The sequence below is a fragment of the Coprinopsis cinerea genome (genome assembly GCF_000182895.1).
Source record: "Coprinopsis cinerea okayama7#130 chromosome 1 map unlocalized cont3.1, whole genome shotgun sequence".
Classification (NCBI taxonomy): Eukaryota; Fungi; Basidiomycota; class Agaricomycetes; order Agaricales; family Psathyrellaceae; genus Coprinopsis; species Coprinopsis cinerea.
The window spans coordinates 2,747,693-2,765,636 of NW_003307544.1; the positions used below are offsets into that span (position 1 = coordinate 2,747,693).

The 17,944-nt window shown below is 51.9% G+C and overlaps 9 protein-coding genes across 9 annotated transcripts; 4 read left to right on the forward strand and 5 right to left on the reverse strand.

Annotated features, from left to right (window-relative positions):
* Positions 1-404: 404 nt before the first annotated feature.
* CC1G_01870 (hypothetical protein) lies at positions 405-1,435 on the forward strand (the record flags this gene model as incomplete). Its single annotated transcript, XM_001829138.2, has 4 exons — positions 405-611; positions 696-791; positions 849-1,191; positions 1,242-1,435. The coding sequence occupies 4 exons, from the start codon at positions 405-407 to the stop codon at positions 1,352-1,354; spliced, it is 759 nt and encodes a 252-aa protein (XP_001829190.2). The 3' UTR covers positions 1,355-1,435.
* Positions 1,436-1,474: 39 nt separating this feature from the next.
* CC1G_01871 (hypothetical protein) lies at positions 1,475-2,228 on the reverse strand (the record flags this gene model as incomplete). The annotated part of the gene is made up of 4 exons (XM_001829139.2): positions 1,475-1,712; positions 1,771-1,833; positions 1,886-2,094; positions 2,157-2,228. 4 exons carry the CDS (start codon positions 2,226-2,228, stop codon positions 1,475-1,477), a joined length of 582 nt encoding a protein of 193 aa, XP_001829191.2.
* A 232-nt stretch (positions 2,229-2,460) lies between these two features.
* On the reverse strand, positions 2,461-3,981 carry CC1G_01872 (hypothetical protein; the record flags this gene model as incomplete). Its single annotated transcript, XM_001829140.1, has 1 exon — positions 2,461-3,981. One exon carries the CDS (start codon positions 3,979-3,981, stop codon positions 2,461-2,463), a length of 1,521 nt encoding a protein of 506 aa, XP_001829192.1.
* Positions 3,982-4,209: 228 nt separating this feature from the next.
* On the reverse strand, positions 4,210-6,558 carry CC1G_01873 (asparagine-linked glycosylation 9 protein; the record flags this gene model as incomplete). The annotated part of the gene is made up of 7 exons (XM_001829141.2): positions 6,325-6,558; positions 6,118-6,272; positions 5,909-6,068; positions 5,572-5,858; positions 5,064-5,525; positions 4,543-5,016; positions 4,210-4,494 (listed from the first exon to the last, which is right to left on the reverse strand). Exons 1-7 carry the CDS (start codon positions 6,527-6,529, stop codon positions 4,210-4,212), a joined length of 2,028 nt encoding a protein of 675 aa, XP_001829193.2. The 5' UTR covers positions 6,530-6,558.
* Positions 6,559-7,248: 690 nt separating this feature from the next.
* Positions 7,249-9,245, forward strand: CC1G_01874 (hypothetical protein; the record flags this gene model as incomplete). Its single annotated transcript, XM_001829142.1, has 15 exons — positions 7,249-7,336; positions 7,394-7,399; positions 7,459-7,511; positions 7,561-7,610; positions 7,669-7,753; positions 7,806-7,848; positions 7,904-8,026; positions 8,081-8,106; positions 8,156-8,207; positions 8,261-8,268; positions 8,322-8,439; positions 8,490-8,527; positions 8,581-8,603; positions 8,654-8,726; positions 8,781-9,245. 15 exons carry the CDS (start codon positions 7,249-7,251, stop codon positions 9,243-9,245), a joined length of 1,251 nt encoding a protein of 416 aa, XP_001829194.1.
* A 306-nt stretch (positions 9,246-9,551) lies between these two features.
* On the forward strand, positions 9,552-10,369 carry CC1G_01875 (hypothetical protein; the record flags this gene model as incomplete). The annotated part of the gene is made up of 3 exons (XM_001829143.1): positions 9,552-9,594; positions 9,653-9,912; positions 9,980-10,369. The coding sequence occupies 3 exons, from the start codon at positions 9,552-9,554 to the stop codon at positions 10,367-10,369; spliced, it is 693 nt and encodes a 230-aa protein (XP_001829195.1).
* A 107-nt stretch (positions 10,370-10,476) lies between these two features.
* Positions 10,477-11,693, reverse strand: CC1G_01876 (oxidoreductase; the record flags this gene model as incomplete). The annotated part of the gene is made up of 7 exons (XM_001829144.1): positions 10,477-10,502; positions 10,551-10,632; positions 10,689-10,717; positions 10,774-10,938; positions 10,998-11,167; positions 11,217-11,501; positions 11,566-11,693. 7 exons carry the CDS (start codon positions 11,691-11,693, stop codon positions 10,477-10,479), a joined length of 885 nt encoding a protein of 294 aa, XP_001829196.1.
* Positions 11,694-13,792: 2,099 nt separating this feature from the next.
* On the reverse strand, positions 13,793-14,563 carry CC1G_01877 (riboflavin-specific deaminase; the record flags this gene model as incomplete). Its single annotated transcript, XM_001829145.1, has 2 exons — positions 13,793-14,298; positions 14,350-14,563. 2 exons carry the CDS (start codon positions 14,561-14,563, stop codon positions 13,793-13,795), a joined length of 720 nt encoding a protein of 239 aa, XP_001829197.1.
* A 1,288-nt stretch (positions 14,564-15,851) lies between these two features.
* CC1G_13709 (hypothetical protein) lies at positions 15,852-17,623 on the forward strand (the record flags this gene model as incomplete). Its single annotated transcript, XM_002912131.1, has 2 exons — positions 15,852-16,878; positions 16,935-17,623. The coding sequence occupies 2 exons, from the start codon at positions 15,852-15,854 to the stop codon at positions 17,621-17,623; spliced, it is 1,716 nt and encodes a 571-aa protein (XP_002912177.1).
* Between the last annotated feature and the right edge of the window lie 321 nt (positions 17,624-17,944).

Here is a 17,944-nt window from a genome sequence, read left to right on the forward strand (position 1 = left end):
GGACGTGACGATGAAAGCGTTGAAAGACCGTTTCAAGCCTTGACTTGGCATCATTGCCTTTTCTGGAGATCCGATCACGTGAGCGAGTGGACCAACAGCGGAGATTCAGAACTCAAGTGTCCTGGCAGTGGCTCTCCCGCAAGCTTCCCATTCGATGACCACGTTTTGATACTTCTGTCAAACACAGGCTCTCATGACTGCCGTAACCACCGAATTACTTCAGAGCTTGTGCTATCTAATCACCATCTCGCCGCAGTGTGGGTGCGCAACCGCAGCATCTTGGGCGCTTAATGACATCGATAAGCTTCGAGATGTACAGCAGCTCCCACGAGCAAGGCTTATAAAGGAAGAGAAGGCCGCGTAGCCTCCTGTCAAGGACTATCCCTTCTTCGTTCCTCATTACCATGCTGACAGAACTCCCCCGTTTGCCTGAAGTCGACCTGGAAATTATCCTGGAAGCTTTCCATGCTACCGCACAGTCTACCGACTTAAACCAACGTCAATGGGGCGATAAGGCTCGTCTCCAAGAGATTGGAGTACAAGTGCTGCATATGGCGCTCACGGCTCATTACTTCTCCGTCAAGCCGAATCTATCTGCAACTGAAATCCAGGTAGGAGGTTCCCTTCCGACACCAATTGCCTTGCATTGTGGTCCCTAACACTACCACTTCTCTCGCTTCTCTCTTGCTTGGAAGAGCAAAGTCAGCGAAGTGCGGCATGGGGGCAGGATCCACGAATGGGTGGGACGTTACGATAACTTGATTAGGTTCGTGATGGACAAAGACAGCCCCGTGAGCCTTCCCTGTGTATCATCTCCTACTCTTGCCGTCTGACCTGAGTGTACACAGGCGGAACGTGGGCAACTATTCGAGGCCTATGTCGGGGCGTTATGGTACAGCAAAGGCATGAAGGCGACCCAGAAGTGGATCAGCGACCTTCTCGGCGACAACGTCTACGTTAAGGACGAACCGGACGACACCGCTCAAGACGTCACCGGAGATTCGTCACAGTCGCCTCCCCAGTATTCACCAACTGCAACAACTACCAGTGGCCCTCCCCATCCGTCCGTGGCGCCTGCCATTCCGTTGGCCCATGTCAATGAGTTAGCTGCGCAGAGAAAGATAAATATGACTTGGGAAGCATCCTTTTCAGGACCGCCTCACATGCCCATTTGGACTGTGCGATGCCTGGGTATGCGTTATTCCATACATCGAGAATGCACTCTGACGTATAGCTTCCAGTCAACGGCCAGTCCTACGGTGAAGGCACCAACGCCAATAAGAAAAAGGCGCAGGCGGAGGCGGCCTCAAACGCATACTGGAACTGTCCTGCGTTCCGTAGCGTACCCAATTAATCGAGACCTCGTTTCTTCCCCTCATCATGCGATCAATACATTTCTATGCATTTGTGAATAAAATCCTTTTCGCGATATAAATTGAAATAGAGAGCCCGGGAGAGCTCTACCACATACAAATCATCCGAGATACCAAAACAAAACGTACAGCCCAATCAGTCCTACCAGAACCTTGACTTGAGGGTCGATACCAGCCAGCCCCGCTGAAGCCGCATTAGCTGCATTGTCAACAGCCCTCTTGGCCTCGCCCTTGACGTCCGTCGGGGCAGGTCCTCCACCGAGCGTGTGCCCTTTCCCAGAGAATGCAGTGGTTCCTCCGGATGAGGTCGAGTGTTTACGAAGAGCGGCCTCGATACCTCTGAACATTGGTTCAGAAATTGTAGCACATAACCAGATAGAAGAGAGAGGGTACGAACCGCGCGTCCGCTCCTCTGACTTGATCGACTTTGGTGTGCCCCTTGAGGAAGATGAAAGTGGGCCTGTAGGAACATACGGTAAATGACGAAAAGAAGTGTAAAGTTGACGACCTACATGGCAGTAACCCTGTATTCTGAAGCAACGTCCCGTGCCTGGTCGACGTCGCACTTCAGGAAGTTCACGTTCTTGTATTCGCGAGCCAGCGCCTCAAACTTGGGCGCAATAGCATGGCACGGTCCACACCTGTCCAATGGCGACGCATGCAGTGTTCGAGTACTGCAGAACAAGGAGGCAACATACCAAGTCGCATGGAAGTCAATCACCTAATTTAACGATCTGGTTTAGACATGTGTTGGTTTTCCAGGATTGAAATTGGATACTGTACAGTGAGCTTGCTCTTGGATTCCCCGAGAATGCCATTGAGTTGAGATAGGGACGAAATGTGCGTAATTGACATTGGAAGTGTTCGAGGTTTGTTCGAGGAAGTGGTGGTCGGTGTCGCGGGCGAACCTGCGGGGTCAACGTGCACATTCCCACTTGTCCGGTCCGTTGTGATCCGTCTTTGATTTAGCAATAAGCGCCGGCGGATAGCTCGCTCTGACAATCGCACCGCAAATAGTTGACATACTCCTGGCACATTTATATGGCAAGTTTTTCTGGTTAGGTTCCATTCATATTACATCTATAGCTCAGGCAATCTGTTTAACCCCTACGGAAGACGCCCTCCTCCGCAACTTCGTACCCCCAGTATGATCACCACGACTGTGCTTCCCTCTATCTCGTCCAGCAGTGTTCATGCCATTCTCCCCGCGCGAGGTAAAGGCAGTATATGTTCCTACTTCCGGTGCTGCATGGCTCTGCACACGTCTGTGGCTTCGGAGATGATCAACAGGCACCAGAGTCCTTGACTCGCCCGCCGTGGTCGTGGTAGATTGCCCCCCAGTTGAATTTGGCGAGAACTTCTCCGCGGTCAGTTTAGACGCCACCCCCTTCTTGAATATATGAACCAAGTTAATTCTCTTCCCTTGAGATGGGTGCAGGAGCCAGGGAGAGCATGTGAATGCCAGCGGTACGAATTTCTTTTCTCCGTCCACGATATTCCCGTAGGTGTCTGCCCTGTCTGCGACTAGGTATTGAAACTCCCACTCCAGTCTTGAATTACGATCGTGTCCAAGTTGACTGAAAACTTGCCAGGTATCTAGGTTGGATAGCGACGAGACTTCGGCTCCGTGAACCGAATACACGCCATTGGACTTGAGCGTAAGTTGCGCCTGCTTGGAGATGTAATCCCGTGTCTCTTCTCCATGAACAGTGACCCGTCGAAGAATCGGCAAGCTGTCGAATGGGTTGTAGTGGAAATAGAAACTCTGCTTTGGGCTAGGACGAAAAATGACCTTGCAGTCGTGGCCGTCGGTATGGTGAGCGCCGTGGTACCTGAACGAGGGAGTGGCCGAACGGAAACCTTCTTGGTCAATCAGGAGGTCGATTGAGACGCCGTGCAGCCAGACAAACTCCACAGGCTTCGGGTTCTGAGATCGATTTCCTTTGACTTTTGGTCGACTGCCACGTCCTGCTCCTTGGCCGTGACTAGACACAACAAGGCCTTCCCGCTCTTGGTGTGTGGTGTTCATCGAGGCGACTGACCGGTCATGATTGGCGTTCCTCTCTTCGACGCGGTCGTCGCCTATCTGTCCTCTTCGGGCAGATCGCTTGACTCGCCCAAAGCCCTCCTGTGGTAGGACCGGCGACGTGCAGGTAGAAGCCTCTTCGGGGATCGCCTCCAACCTCGGACTTGGTGTCGAACGTCCCACAGACAAATCGTGATACGTCGCAGTTTGGAAATTGGGACAGAGATCATCGCCCTGGTAGATGTCCTCGCCAGGTGCAGTAGCTGATGCCTTGGGACCAAACGTACCAAAGCTGACGACAGACGCCAAGGAACCAATCGAGCTTAAGCTAGTCGCGGGGGGTAAATCCACATATTCCCCGGACAAGGGCGTCCAGCACTGCGAATCCGGGTGAAAAGATTCTGGGCGGACGGAGTCCACGAAGAAGATAGGAAGGTCCTCAAAGGCGACAGAAGAAACGCTTGACACTGGAGAAGACGTAGGCGAGGGTGGTTCAAGGGTGGCTAGCGCGAAAAAAGAAGAGGAACATCTCGGGATTCGAAAGTATTGAGACTTATTGCCACTGTCAGTCAGGTCCTGCATCATGAAAGTTGAAGAGCTTCAGGGCGGAGGGATAATAAATCGAGGTAGATTCTCTGAACCACGCAGCCACCCAGGAGGCCAGGCCCGTGGCCAGCGATCACGATCGGGGCTAAAGTACTGAAGCGCGCCTTTACATCTATGGGGGCTAGAGCACCTTTACGGTTGTGCAAGCGCTGAGAGCACAATTATCTTCAGCCATTTATTACTAGAAATACATTCTAGATCAAATTATTGGTGCTTCAAGTGCTGGATTACTCGAAGTTCTTTTGATCGGACGAGGTCCTTGTTCTTGAGGATGCAATAATCACCAAACTCGTTATACATCTGCCACACCTTACCCGGGAACCAGAGAATTCTGGAGAGCTTCATGGAATGTCGAGCATCAAGGAACGGCTCACAGTAAACTCGCTCCCAGACTTCGCTTTGAATAGCGTAGCGGGGTTCGAGCGGCGATGACACGGGGTGCTTGGGGAAGTCCAGGTCAACTAGGTAATCGCACTGCTGAACGTCGACCTATGATATGTGGTGAGGACAGGCAGGCCGGCGAAAGGACGAACATACATAATAAGATGGTTCTTCGATGTTCAAGTCGTTGAGGCCAGCTGGGGCAACATGGGTCTGGGGCCATGGCCATAAACCACCCTTGGCCGAGCTAATAGGGCTGGGAGCAAAGTGTGTCGGTAGAAGACCACTGAACTCGCTTTTGATGAACTCCACGTTGATACCCGTCGGAACTAAGAAATTTCCAGGGAAACGATGCCACTCCTTGCCGTAACAAAGGGTAAGGTTAAATTGGCGAATAGGGCCCAGGTCGATGCGCGGCTGCTCTTCTTCAGAAAGCTGGGAGTATCGTTGGTCATCGAGTAAGCCTGTAACGTTCAGCAGGCGGGGAAGTTCTTGAGTCTGGAAGTTGAAAGCGACGGATATGGGTGCATGGTAGTACTGATACTCCGCACAAATGCGGGAGCCGGAAATGACGACAAAGCCGACCAGGATGGAGAAGGTGAAATTGGAGAAGATCACTGTCTTTGACGCCTGTTCACATATGAGACAGTGATCTTCAGGCAAGACATGTCACGCACCTGGTACTGGGATTTGGTTACTTTGATATAGAGAGTTTCGAGCCACCCGCGGACCAAGTAAATGCAAAGAGCTGCATTGAAGCAGAGGAGAGGGTATGCCGGGAACATGAAGCGCTCTTCCTTGTGGGGCTGCAAAGTAAGGATACCTATCCACAGGTAAAACGGCGCTAGGCGCAATCCGGTGATGGTGAATGGGGAAGTTTCGTCGGGTCTGGGATTTGAATACCCGAGGCGTCTTCTGTCGTAGAGGTAGGTGACACCGAGCGCCGGTAGAGATAGCAAGGCCATTGGGGTCAAGAGATTGAAGTTAAGGACAAGGTTGCTGATATAGTACGTCCACGGCTCTGTACCATACAGTTCAGGACCTCGTTCCGCACCGCCAAATATGTTGTATCGAATGATGTTCCAGGGAACGACGGCAACCTTCCCGTAGGCAATGCTGTCAATGGCCACAACAGGAATCTAATGCTTCATTAGCAATAGTAAAACCAGCGATGGATTAACTCACAAAGATCAGGGCGGCGGCTGAAACAGCAAGGATCATGCGCTTCCATCGAGCCAGGAGCCATGCTTGCTTGGCTTCGGCAGTGACACGGTCGTTTCCGAAGACGAATAGTTCCTCAAACACGAAAGGAAATGCCAAAGCAAGGGCAAACGGCCAGCCGACAATAGCGCCTGTGGCGAAGGCCAGGGTGGCCACGAGGGCTTTTCGGCCGTTTGTGAGGCTGGACGGTTCAATGGCATAAGCGTAGGCAACAGTGGTTGCGTACATGGCGAAGGAGGACGGGAGAAGAGCTAAAACACCATGAGTGCCCGTCGTCGATCGAGGAAAAGATGGTACCGACCAGTAGACGCTTTCCACATCCCGGCACTGAACGCCAGCATCAAGAAAAGATACCGGCCAACCATGACGTGCACCTTCTCGACAACAGCGCGGTAAAAGGCTGCTTCCGCCAATGTGGAGACGGCAGCTAGGAATATGCGGACGGCGAATAAAGAAGCTCGCTAAGATAACGGTCAGGCCCTGGCCGTAAAAGCAACTGTGAGATAGTACCTTGTCACCACCAGCGACAATCAACCCAATACGAGAAGGCAGATAGTGAAGGATCACGTATGCCCAGCTCCTCAGAGCAAAGGCGGGGGAGAGTTCCCATGTTTCAAAACCGTAGCCGTGTGCGAAGAGATGTAATGGCTCCCAAAAGTTGTATACTGTCTCGCAGTTGGTCAAAACCCGTCAAGTGATGGTCCAGGTAAAATTCACCTTCGTCGCAATCGTCGATGTTCGAATACATTGCCCCGGAAACACGGATTAAGAATAGAATCCTAACTGCTAGAGAAAAGCTGGGAGCCCATGGCGCCCGTCGGCCCCTTCGAACTTGGTCATGGAGAAGGGGTTTTTGATCAGGTTTCTTTACTTTCGAATCTGTGGCCTCTGGACGACGCTGCCGCAGCGCCTGGCTCGACATGGTGGACGTCCGGTCTTGGAAGGAAGCGGAAGAGCTTTGGACCAGAGGTGACAGGTCGGACGACGGACCAGGACCTGCTGGCTCTACAACGCGTGCGACGGTCATGTGACCTTCTCGGGCCATCACGCGACAAGACTTTTCTCTGCGAGTCGGATTTCGCCAAGCACCATGATTGGGCAGGTTGGGTCGTGCTAAAGGCCAGTAACCGGCTTTCAAGGCATCGCTTGAAGGAGGTGAGGACGGGCGTGCTATCCCTCGGCCAGGGACCAGGGAAATTGACCGGTGATGGTAGACCGAATCACACAAATGATGCATACTAGAGCTTCCATGGAAGTTGTCGGTCGCAACCACGAGTCGTCCGAGGTTCAATCAAAATAAAGAAGGGGACCTTCCCGAAGAAAATAAACAAAGAGGGTATAGGGTAATGACAGAGGAAGATAATCGCGGATATTTCTACGACTGTGACTGACTCGAGGAGGGATTCTATCACTGAGGCAGCAGTGAAATTGGCACAAGGTGTGGGTGGATACAAGCGTACGAAGCTTCTTTGGGTTTCGATCCTAAGGCGGACGGGCATTTGCTTCTTTTAGAGGGAGCTACATGTCTGTTTGCTCTGACGTGACCCGCTTGAATCAACTTTGAATATCTCGCTTTTCCCGATCCCTGGTTCTTGTTTTCCCCCATCATCTCCACCGCCATCGTCCTCGTCGCCCCTCCAAATGGCCTCCTCGTCGTCGCCCCCAGCGTTGACAGACTCCCTCGAGACCGCGGACTACTTCATCTATGTCACTCAAGTATACTTTTGTGGTACGTGGCTCCAGCCTCATGCTCGTCGTTGTCCACGCTAACCCGAGGATTTTGCAGCGATGTGTAAGGGCGTTGTTCCCCTTTTTTACGCATGTCTTGACGCTGTCTTCCTGGCTCTTTAGATGCCGTGGTACTCTGGGATTGGATTATCAGTTTGCCTAGGGAGTACCGCTTCGTAAATGCGTCTATTTCCTTGAGCTTCCTTGCGCTGATTCTTCTCCCAGGTATGGAGGACACGCTGGACCCCCGTCAAACTGGCTTATCTATTTTGTCGGTAAGTTTCTCGTGCGGCGTCCTTATAGTTGCCGGAGGTGCTCAATATATTCTTGTAGATACTGGGTCATTACTGTCGTCCCATATCTGCTCTACTGCTTTGTCGTTGATCATCCTAGAGCAAAGTGCGAGAAAATATTCAAGGTTCGTGCATTATGCTCCCATCACCTCGATTCACTCGGCTGAGCATGCACAGATCCCAGTCGCATTGGCCATGTGGAACCAAGTTGGATCAGAATGTATGAGCATACTCCCCGCCCATATCGCGTTTGCACCTAACCAACCCCGCTCCAGTCGTGCTGCTCATACGCACCTACGCCTTCTTCAGTCGCAATGTATATGTGCTCTGGTTCTTGTTATCAGCCTTGTCGGGTGTTGTAGCATACCAACTTTACGTGGACACTACCCAGATGCTGTGTGAGCTCCCATTGTTTACGCACTACTCAGAGCGATATACTAACCCTCCTCTAGTGCTTCCCTTCTTTAAGCCTCCTTTCGTAAGTTGATTTAAGCAAGGGATGGGCTCTTCTGATGCCATCCCTGTAGGAAAAGGGACCTTGCTTTCCGATGTCAAAGCCACGCTCTGCTCATCTGCTCGGTACGCACCTTTCTTAATACACGTAGTCGTACCCGCTGATTCAAACTTACTAGGTTTTTTTGTGAGTGCGCACTCTATGCGTCTTCTCCTGTTTATCATCTCATCCTCGCTCAGATCGCACCCCTCTTGTTCGACACCGTCGTCACTTTCATGACGGTTTGGAAAGCCTTCCACATCCGCAGACGAAATGGTGGCCCGAGTAGCAGGCTCATTCAAACCTTCCTTCGCGAAGGTTGTCGCTTCAGTTACTTCCCTTTACTACGAAACTGACCCTATCTTCAGGAGTATTTTACTACATTCTTATTTCAATCGCCAACCTGGTGAGTGTTTTGCTCAAAGCTTACAATGGGGCTGACTACTTAAATTGGGGCAGATCAACGGGATTTTCTATCTGCAGTAAGCCCTCCCAATTTTTGGCTCTTACAGAGGCTGACGTACCACGTTAGACCACGTCAAGTTATCTCGGCGATCAACATCCCTCTGAGCGTAATGTTGGGTCCTGTTCTCGCTTGTCGCTTGGTGAGTGTCACCAACTATACCATTATACTCGGGACTTAAACTTGATACCGACAGATTCTAGACTTGCGCGAGAGAGGCTCTGAAACTGTCTCGCACTCGGAAGGAACGGGAATACCTGCTTTCACAACGAAATCGGTCACGCACCATGGGCCCTATTCTCCCCCAGGCCGTCGGGGTAACAAATCCGGGGGACGGTATCAAAGCCGCGGTACGCTAAGCTCTGGCATCGTGCTTACCACGCTGGGCACCATCCACCAAGACCCGATGGATATCGACGTAGAAAGGGATGTTGCGGACATGGACGACGGTCGTATTGGAGTCGACCTGGAAATACTAAGCACCGCTATCGGCGGAGAAGACGGTGAACCCCTTTCTGATTCGGAAAGCCATGGTGGAACGCCTGCTCCAGCATACAATTCCCTTGATCATGGCTATCGTGATCGAAGGTTCCCCTCCTACGATGAAGACTTGAACCGCGGTCTGCGGATCACCATCGAACAAGCAACTTCCACTGCTTAAATTCCGTTTTGTTCTCCACCTCTTTTCTCTTTTACGCTTCATTCGACGATTCTCTCATAATAAAACACAGGTCACTTTCACTTTCGCGTACATTATTAGTTTACAAGGCTTTCCATGATATCGACTCATACCAGTTGTACTCCATACTGTATTTTGTGCACTATGCGACCGCGGTTTGTGAAAGATAGGGGCTTCATTCCTTGTTCCGGATGCGTGAGCTCATTGCGGTCACTGCGGGACTATTCTTGCCCAAAGTTCGAGTTGCTGCGGCAACACACTCTCTTCTCAACTTTCACGTTCTCTATCATGCACTTTACAGATCTCCCTCCTGAAGTCTTGCTTTACATCCGTGAGTTCAATGTATCTCTTGTCGAGGTGTTCCGAGACTGACTGAGATATGGTGCCAGTGACATTCCTCGACCTCCCTGACCTGGAGGCACTTGCTAGAGCTTTCCCCGCCCTGGTGGACCTGACAACAGACCCTATATTACACAAGTATCGACTCACAGTGGTGGCCCCGTCACGCATCAGCCACCAACTGTTTGGCAAGAGTCCACAGGGGTATTTTCTGCGACCCACCATTGGCGACCTAGTCCACCGCGGCGTCATACGGGGTCTCGGAATAGAAAGGCGGTGGAGGACAGGAAACTACTTCTACTCCGTGAATGTAAGTGCTGTACCCCCAGTCTCTTGGAGTCACGTCAACTAAACCTGGACTGACTGACTCGCACTAGTCCATCAAGCAGTACGAGAGCAGTCAGGCACTGTTCAGACGGCACGTTAGCCATGTCCTGACTGTCCAACTACGCCGAAGAGTGGTAGAGTCTAGGACGACGTCGCTCCGTCACCTCCTATCCTCCCATGTGTTTCCTGACCTCGAGGCCTCGTCTGTACGGATCGACCGGTCGCTGATGCCCATTGTTCGGCAACTCAAATGGTCCTTCCAGCGAGACAAGCTCGCGCAATCACTCAAGAAGAGTATTTATGGTAAAGGCGGGCTATCGTCGTGGCTCGAAGGACCCGGGCGCAGCGTTCTCAAGGATGAGAACGAGAAAGTGCGCCTGGCTATATGTCCCGACATCCGCAGGCGGATCGGGTTTTTCGAACAATCTCGACAGTTGTGAACATGCCTTCCGTCTTGTTAGAGGACTCGAAGAGGTTGTATTTGTCGCACCATTACCTCTGTTGCATTCATGTACACTAAGATTTTGTAGGCCTAAATTGTATTGGTTTATGATCCACCGAAGTGTTCACCGCCTAAAACCCTCGTCAGAACAGCCAACCAAGGAAAGGAAAAGAACGCACTGTTGATGTGGATGACCTGTCCTGTCATGATGTTTGAATCGCTGGAAGCAAGGAAGACATAGCTAGGACCGCACTCTGCCGGCTGTGCGAGAAGAAGTTTAGGAAAAGAGCACGGAAAACCACAATGCAGACTCGTACCTGCCCTGCACGTCCGTGTAGCGGTTCGCCTAGAAACACATCAGCTGAGTGACGAACGTATGTATAGAGGAAGCGATTGACTTACCGACACCAAGGCCTTCCATATTCTCTGCAGGGCGTGACGCAGCCTGAAGTGCGGTTATAATAGGACCAGGTGCGACACCGTTGACACGGATGCCCTTGGGTGCGAGCTGCTGGGCGAGCGAGCGGGTGAAGGTAAGGATGGCGCCCTTCGTGGAGGCATAGTCGACTATTGAAGAGGCACCGAATCAACACGATGTCGACGGATATCTCGAAGAGCAAATGCACCTAGCCCTGCAGAACCCCTGTAAGCGGTTACGGACGTGGTGTTGATGATGGCGGCGCCCCTCTTGAGATGGGGCAGGGCGAACTTGGTCACGGCGAACATTTGAAGGATATTGGATCGGAAAGTACTTTCGACCTTCTTCAAATCGATTTGGGCAAAGTCCTTGCAAATACTAGGGGCTAAGTTAGCTCGTTCTCTTCCTCTTCAAGGAAAAGGCTCACATTTGCTTCGAAGCGTTGTTGACGAGGATGTTCAGCTTTCCGAAAACCTTCATGTGGCTCTGAACGAGTTGTTCACAGGCAGATTCGTCCATCAAATCAGCCTTGAACAGGTTGACTTTGGCGCCGGACTCCTCGACGAGGCGTTGAGCGTCCTTAGCATCGGTCTCTTCTTCTGGAAGATAGGTGATGGTAATGCCAGAGGCGCCCTCCCGGGCGAACATGATTGCGGCTGCTCTACCAATACCGCTGTCACCGCCAGTGATGATGGCAGTCTTGCCCTGAAGCCTGTGGAAGTGTGGATCAGTGGGCTGTCTAGATTCATGATAAACAATTCAAAGACCCTACTGACTTTCCGCTTCCGGCGTACTCTTTCAGGTAAGGCTTGCCATTGTCGTCCCAGTATTCGAGCTTGCTGTATTCCATACCCGCTAAATCATTGGGTCGGTTCTCTGTTCGGTTCGAAGGATAGCGGGACATATTACTGACGCTTGATATGCTTGTCGAGGCCAGGTAGGTTCTGCTGCTGCTTCTAGGGGACTGCGATGCTATACGCAGTAACGATATCTTGAGCGGACATTTTGGGAATCGAAGATATATGGAAGTGCCGGGGATGTGTTGCTTTCGGTCGAGTCAAGCTTGGGGGCTGTGAGTGAGAATTGTGGAGATTGACAGCCTATATAATAGCAGCAGGCCAGGTGGATACCTAATTCGCTGCGTCACTGAGGGGAAAGAGGTCACAGTGGTGAGAGCCGTCGACATGATGTCAGCCTAAATTAAACGTGGCGAACAGGGGCGCAGGGAGCTGTCTTAGACCGTTGGATACATATAGCCTGCAGGGGACCCACGTAAATAATGAACTGAGTCTCCACTCATGGGAAGCGGGTGCTCCCTCGAGTTCAGACTTGCCTGGCAGGCGCGACGAATGAATGACATCACTCATAAAGGGTGATTGGCGATCAGGGTGGCACAAGCAGAGAGTACCGAGCTCTGCCATCCGTCTCGCTGGGACGAGTGCTCGAGTATGAGATTGAGTGAGAATCAGGCCTCTCATGCTGCACCCGGGTTCGTCTAGAGTCCCAAAGAAAGGGTTGATAGATAGGGGCTCTCGAAAGCGGTTTGGCCGTTTTTGGAAGACGCGTCGATCCGTCATTCAAACCACGTGGCCCTGTCACGGTGACCGCACCGCAGAGCTCGTGCCAATTACCAGGAATTCATCTTTCTGGCGCCCCTCCTTTGGACTGTATGTAGTAATTTGAAGAGAGATCAGTTATCGACGTCTCTCTCCCGGGGACTATAAGATAAGTCTACAACCAATTCACCAGGGAGCACACTTTGGGTTTGTGGCCTGTAGAAAGGCCACACGTTTTTGAGTTAAACTGCGGGATATGGCGTCTACCCGACCCATTTCAGTAAAACGCCAAGGTGCTGGCGACTCTAGTCTTCCCTGCATCGATGCAGCGTGCAATCATTGTTTACTCGGCTATCGGTCATTTATTACATGTCAGCTCCATTAAGGGTAGAGTGGCAAGAGTATGGTCTTACATGAAAATGAGTGTCTGAGGTCTCGTTCTCGCGATGCTTAGGGGATGGGCACGGGCGCTTATTTATTGATCGAGGATCAGATATCTGGTCCAGCGCGGCAAAATCCTAAGCTTGTCCGGTTCTTCAGTATCCGAGAAAAGGAGACGGCATAGGTCCCGTCTAGGAGGCAAGTTGTGCGCGATATCGCTTTCTCGAAACCATTCCTACGGACATGAAGTGATTGAAAGGCCCTATGATTGCACTGGAGCACCCCATAATTACAGAGGTTGTTCGATCCCGACAAAGACCAAGTTATTTCTGGGTTCCGAATGGAGATTTGACAAGTGTAATAAAGCTTGTTGGACCGGGGGTCCTGAGGGGCAACACTCTGGATGCTGAAGCCAGCCAGGGCGCCGTCGAAAGCATATCTGAATCGTTTGAGATCAGAAGAATGCAGGGTACTCAGTTAGTGAAAGGAGATGGAATTGTCTCCAAATGTAAGTACTGGAAGAGGCCCTGTTTCAGACATACGGTCGGTGTTCTACCGAACCGTGCAGGGGTCAATGAAAGGTCTTCTTTTTGAGCGGACGGTAGCCCAATGGAAAGAAACCATACGCCCAAAGAGCCAGGAGCTTCAAAGGGAACAGCACGTCCTATGCATGGACTCTCAACTTGAGCTCGCAATCCGTGTACGGGGGCATGTTGGTCACGACTTCGCACACCATGCAAGGGGAGAATTGTGTCGGAAGTGCCTCGAGGCGAACCGCCTGACCAGATATGAATAGTAACCTCGCCGTGGTAAGGCGGGAACCATCGGAGCCACTCCATTGACCTGGGGCGGACTCTAGGATTTTCCATCAACCCTACTCAGTTCGACCTTTCTTCTAGCCTTTTCTATCGGGTTCGATTCACACACTACACCCTTGACGAAAATTTGCCACAAGTAATGACATTAATCATATTTCGTCACAAAACGTATTCCAAACTATTCCCAGTGTAAGAAGTAGAATGACCAATGAACAGGAATCGAAGGCGTCGGAAATGAAAGGGACCTATTATGGATTACAATCAAGTACCATAACAGCGTCCGTTCCCGCTAAGAAGGTCTGCTTGTGGACGAAAGGTGGACCCTCGTTCGAGACAGGGAAAGTATAAGTTACACCTTCTCCGACGAAGACAGGTGCTACGGTGATGATGACGCGGTCGATGATACGCCCGTATTTGAGATGTGCGGTGACAAAGGACTGGATGACTGCGGCCCCTCCTTCTACCATCAGGGATCTAATGCCATTGGTCGAGAGCGAGGCGAGAATGGAGGGTACGTCGTCGGCGCGGGGACCTCCTGATGGCGCATAGATTACGATTCGTGCCCCGGCATCCTCCAATAGGGATTTCCGTTTCAGCCAGTCTGGATCGTCTGAACCTGGGGTCAGGAGCCACGGTTGCACGCCTCTTCCGGAAGCATAGTTTTGGAGCAGCTTGCAGTTTGGACCGAGACGCAAATTTGTGTCGAGGATGATAGGACGGGGATTTTTCTGATCCTCGACAGGCAGCAGACGGGCTAGGCGACAATCAAAAAGCTATCTCCTATTTGAACTGGAAATTTACGTACTATTGAGCTGAGGATTGTCATTTATAGCGGTGTTAGCGCCCACCAAGATTGCATCGTGGAGGGATCTGAGACGGTGTGTCATCTGCATGGATTCTGAGCACGACAGAGCAATCTGGCTGCCATTCTGTCCAGCAATCTTCGCATCGAGCGACTGGGCGAATGTCAGGGTGAGATCTAGTTTGTCGGACGATCGAGAAAGGTGGAGGAAGTCCATTTAGAACAAGGTTAAATACAACTTGAACCCTTCATCCTGACGTCAATCTCCGCGACCCGTATTGTCCCACATCCACTATGATATAACCCCTGTCCTCAACGTCTACGACAGCGACCAAGACAGCCAGCTCGCCGTCCGTCCCGACGACCAAATTGGTTTTAATGATGATCGCCGTCACTTCCGAGGGCGAATTGGCTCGGCACCAAGTACAAGAACACCACCAACAACATTCAGGCACCTTCGTCGGTTCAACCCCTCGTTTCTTCTCTCGCAAGCCCACAAAGCGAAAAACGCGACTTCGTTCGCCCTCGCTGCCCCTCCCGACCATACCGTCAGTACAGGACCTGCGACTTCATGCGGTAGCGACAACGGCCACCACAACCCAATCAGAAGTTGCCATGACAGGCCAGGCACGTTCGAAGGGTTCGAAGTTGCTCCGAAGTTTAAGCTTGCGTAGCGTCGTCAGCGAGGTGAACAACGAGCAGGTCTATGGGTCGAGGAACAGCAGCTACAGCGCGAGTTCGTCGTCGCTGTGGCCTTCGCGATGGAGCTTTACGTCGATCACACGTCGGAATACGCTGAGCATATCACGAAGTGTAAGTGCACGGACGAGCAGGGCGACGCTGGGGACGCTGGATGACGAAAAAGGACTGGACGAACGAGCAGGGGTGGTTGACGATCAGGATGACAAAGGGGAATCACCTCAATTCTGCCGCTTATCAGAGTAGTGTCACCCATAACTCTGGAAGGTGCATTGAAAGACGACGACGATGTATGTTTTTTGCTTTTCGGAGGTTATCCCCGTCTTGTCAGCTAACCGTATGTGTCGGGATCTTTACAGGGAAAAGAACCACAGTCTGAATCCCAATACGCTGCGAATGACGCAAGACAAGGAATTCAACATTCAGCGGACGCCAAAACTGTCGGCCCAGCGTGGAGCAGAACCTTGTCTCTTGATGACTTGCAAGGCCCATCGTCTAGACCCAAACACAAGTTCACACTCGAACCTCCCGCCACAGACGATATCGACGAGGAGTCGGACGTGGACCTTTCCCCTAGTCCCAACCCACAACCCGAATCAAGTCCTTCTATCGACTCCCCAGCATCTTTTGCTTCGTCCCCGCAGCTCCAATTTCACTTTCCCTTGCGTTTCAACCCTCCCACGTCCTCTTCGTCCTACTTTCCTCAACGAATGTCATCCAATGCAGCCCCAGCCCGCCCAGTTCTCACTCGTCGTCCTGCCGCCGTGGGTCCCCAACCAGGAGTGTCGAGGAGGTACACCTTCGCCATGGCCATGAACGATGAAGAAATCACGGACGAAGTTTTGGTGAAAGAGCTCGAAAGGATACGTGCTATCAGAGCCATGAGCACCGACAGCTCAAGTAACAGAACCAGTTCAGCTTGTCTGGATGCAGTTTCTACCGCGGAAGTACCCGATACCCAAGACCTTGACGATGTCTGGGACCTCGACGATGAAGAGCCAGAACTCGACTTGGAGCTCGACCTCAATACTTCAAATGGACAACGTTCTCGCTTTTTCAACGACGCTGGGCCTGCGATGTGCGACAGCCCAATGTCCGAGAGCTGTGGGGAAGGGTGGGGTCCACCATCGTCAACACATTCCCCCGCTCTTCAACCTCTCCCACATCCCTCCAATCGGCCTTCTTCTCCTACGACCTCCCCACCGTCCCCGGTCCCATCCAGGCCCTCTCTCCCACGGCCCCTGTCTGACATCCAACCCTCTACGTCGTCCATGTCTCGGAGTACATTCAAGCGTCTGAGCAAAACCCGTACTACTGGTGGAGACGAATCGACCTCTCGGAAACCTGTCAGCAGCTGGAAAGGCGGCTTTGAAAGTTCCCCTTCACAACCGGCAAAACCATCACCTACCTCGAGTTCCTCTGATTCATCAAGTTCGTCAAGCTCAACATCCTCAACGTCTTCTTCGTCCTCCTCCTCCTCTGCCACTTCCCCTGCATCCTCCATTTCTGGCTGTGCATCATCCCCGACTACCTCTACATTCACTTCCACGACCACCACCCCTTCGGTCAGCAAGTCCACTACCCCGGCCACAGCAAGTCCTCCGACAAGTTTCCCTGGATGTCCAGGTAAAGGTAAAGCTGCCTCCGCCCCCTCATCCCGTTCCCACTCCTTCGCAGGTTCGGTCAACCTTGCACAGTTGTCCAGCATGCACGGCATCCCAATGGCACTCGTGGAACGTTCATCTTCGATGCACTCCTCTCGCAAACCCGCCGTCAGAGATCTTGCCATTCTTCCTACCCAGCGCGTCATGCGATACGTATTGCTCTTCCGAGGTATATACCACACGAGTTACTAAACCATATCCCGTTTATTGAAACCCTTGGCACAGATCTGCTCGCAAGTACGGCATCCAATAGCCAGTATCGCATTATCGTAGAAAGTGCCGCTCAGGCTGCCGACCGCATAGCCAGAAAGTGTGATCGTGCGCAGAACAACGCCGCGTTCATCGTATCGCCGTCCCCGTCTCACTCGAACAAGGATCCCTTGTCAGCCTCAAAATCAACCAAGTTCCAAAAAACGAAGGCGACTGATGGACTCAAACCATCTGTGAGCGCGAGGTTGAGGAAGGAAGGGGAAAAGGAGAAAGAGAAGGAACCAAAGGTCAAGGAGAAGGATAAGCTTCAGACGGTGGCGAGGAAGCTGACGAAGCCCAGGGAGCGGGCAGTATCCCATTCTAGGCGACAGTCTGAGGCTCTCACCTCCGCCGCTGATCCTTCGAATGCCCAGTCTGAAGACCGGGAGGACCAGGAAGAGGACGACACGACACCGCGAAGACGCAGTTGCAGCTATTCGACCACCTCTGAACTGGGGTACCAGCTCCCCAGATCTTCTTCCAGCCAACGACTTTCCGTACTCGGACTGAGCGTCGCCACCATAGGACACCTCCTGGGCCGATCTCAAACTCCCGAACCTAATACTCGGTCAGCCCATCCACCTTCTGCGTTCACCGCGAAGAGTATGGGAGGCAAGATGTCGTCACCGCCGACGGTGGCGACCTTTGCTCAGGGCGCTTCATAGGCCCTCTGAGTTGCGTACGATGCAATCGTTAAAAATACCCTCACCCTTTTTAATCGTCTTATCGTTTATTCAAGGGTCGTCCCGGCATAGGCTACTGTTGTTCAGGTTGCTCGTTATCTTTATTCGTCTTCCAGCCTTTTCATTTCATTTCTTAACGACAGCCTCCACGATGATCTTTATTCATGTCCTTTTTGCCGCTCGAGTCCGTTTAATGCTTTCTTTGCGACACATTGTAATTGTAATCTCTCTGGTTTTCTCTTGTCTAGACCCTTTGCTTTATTATGCTTCCAACTTTTTTTAGTAGCATCATTCGCGTTTTCC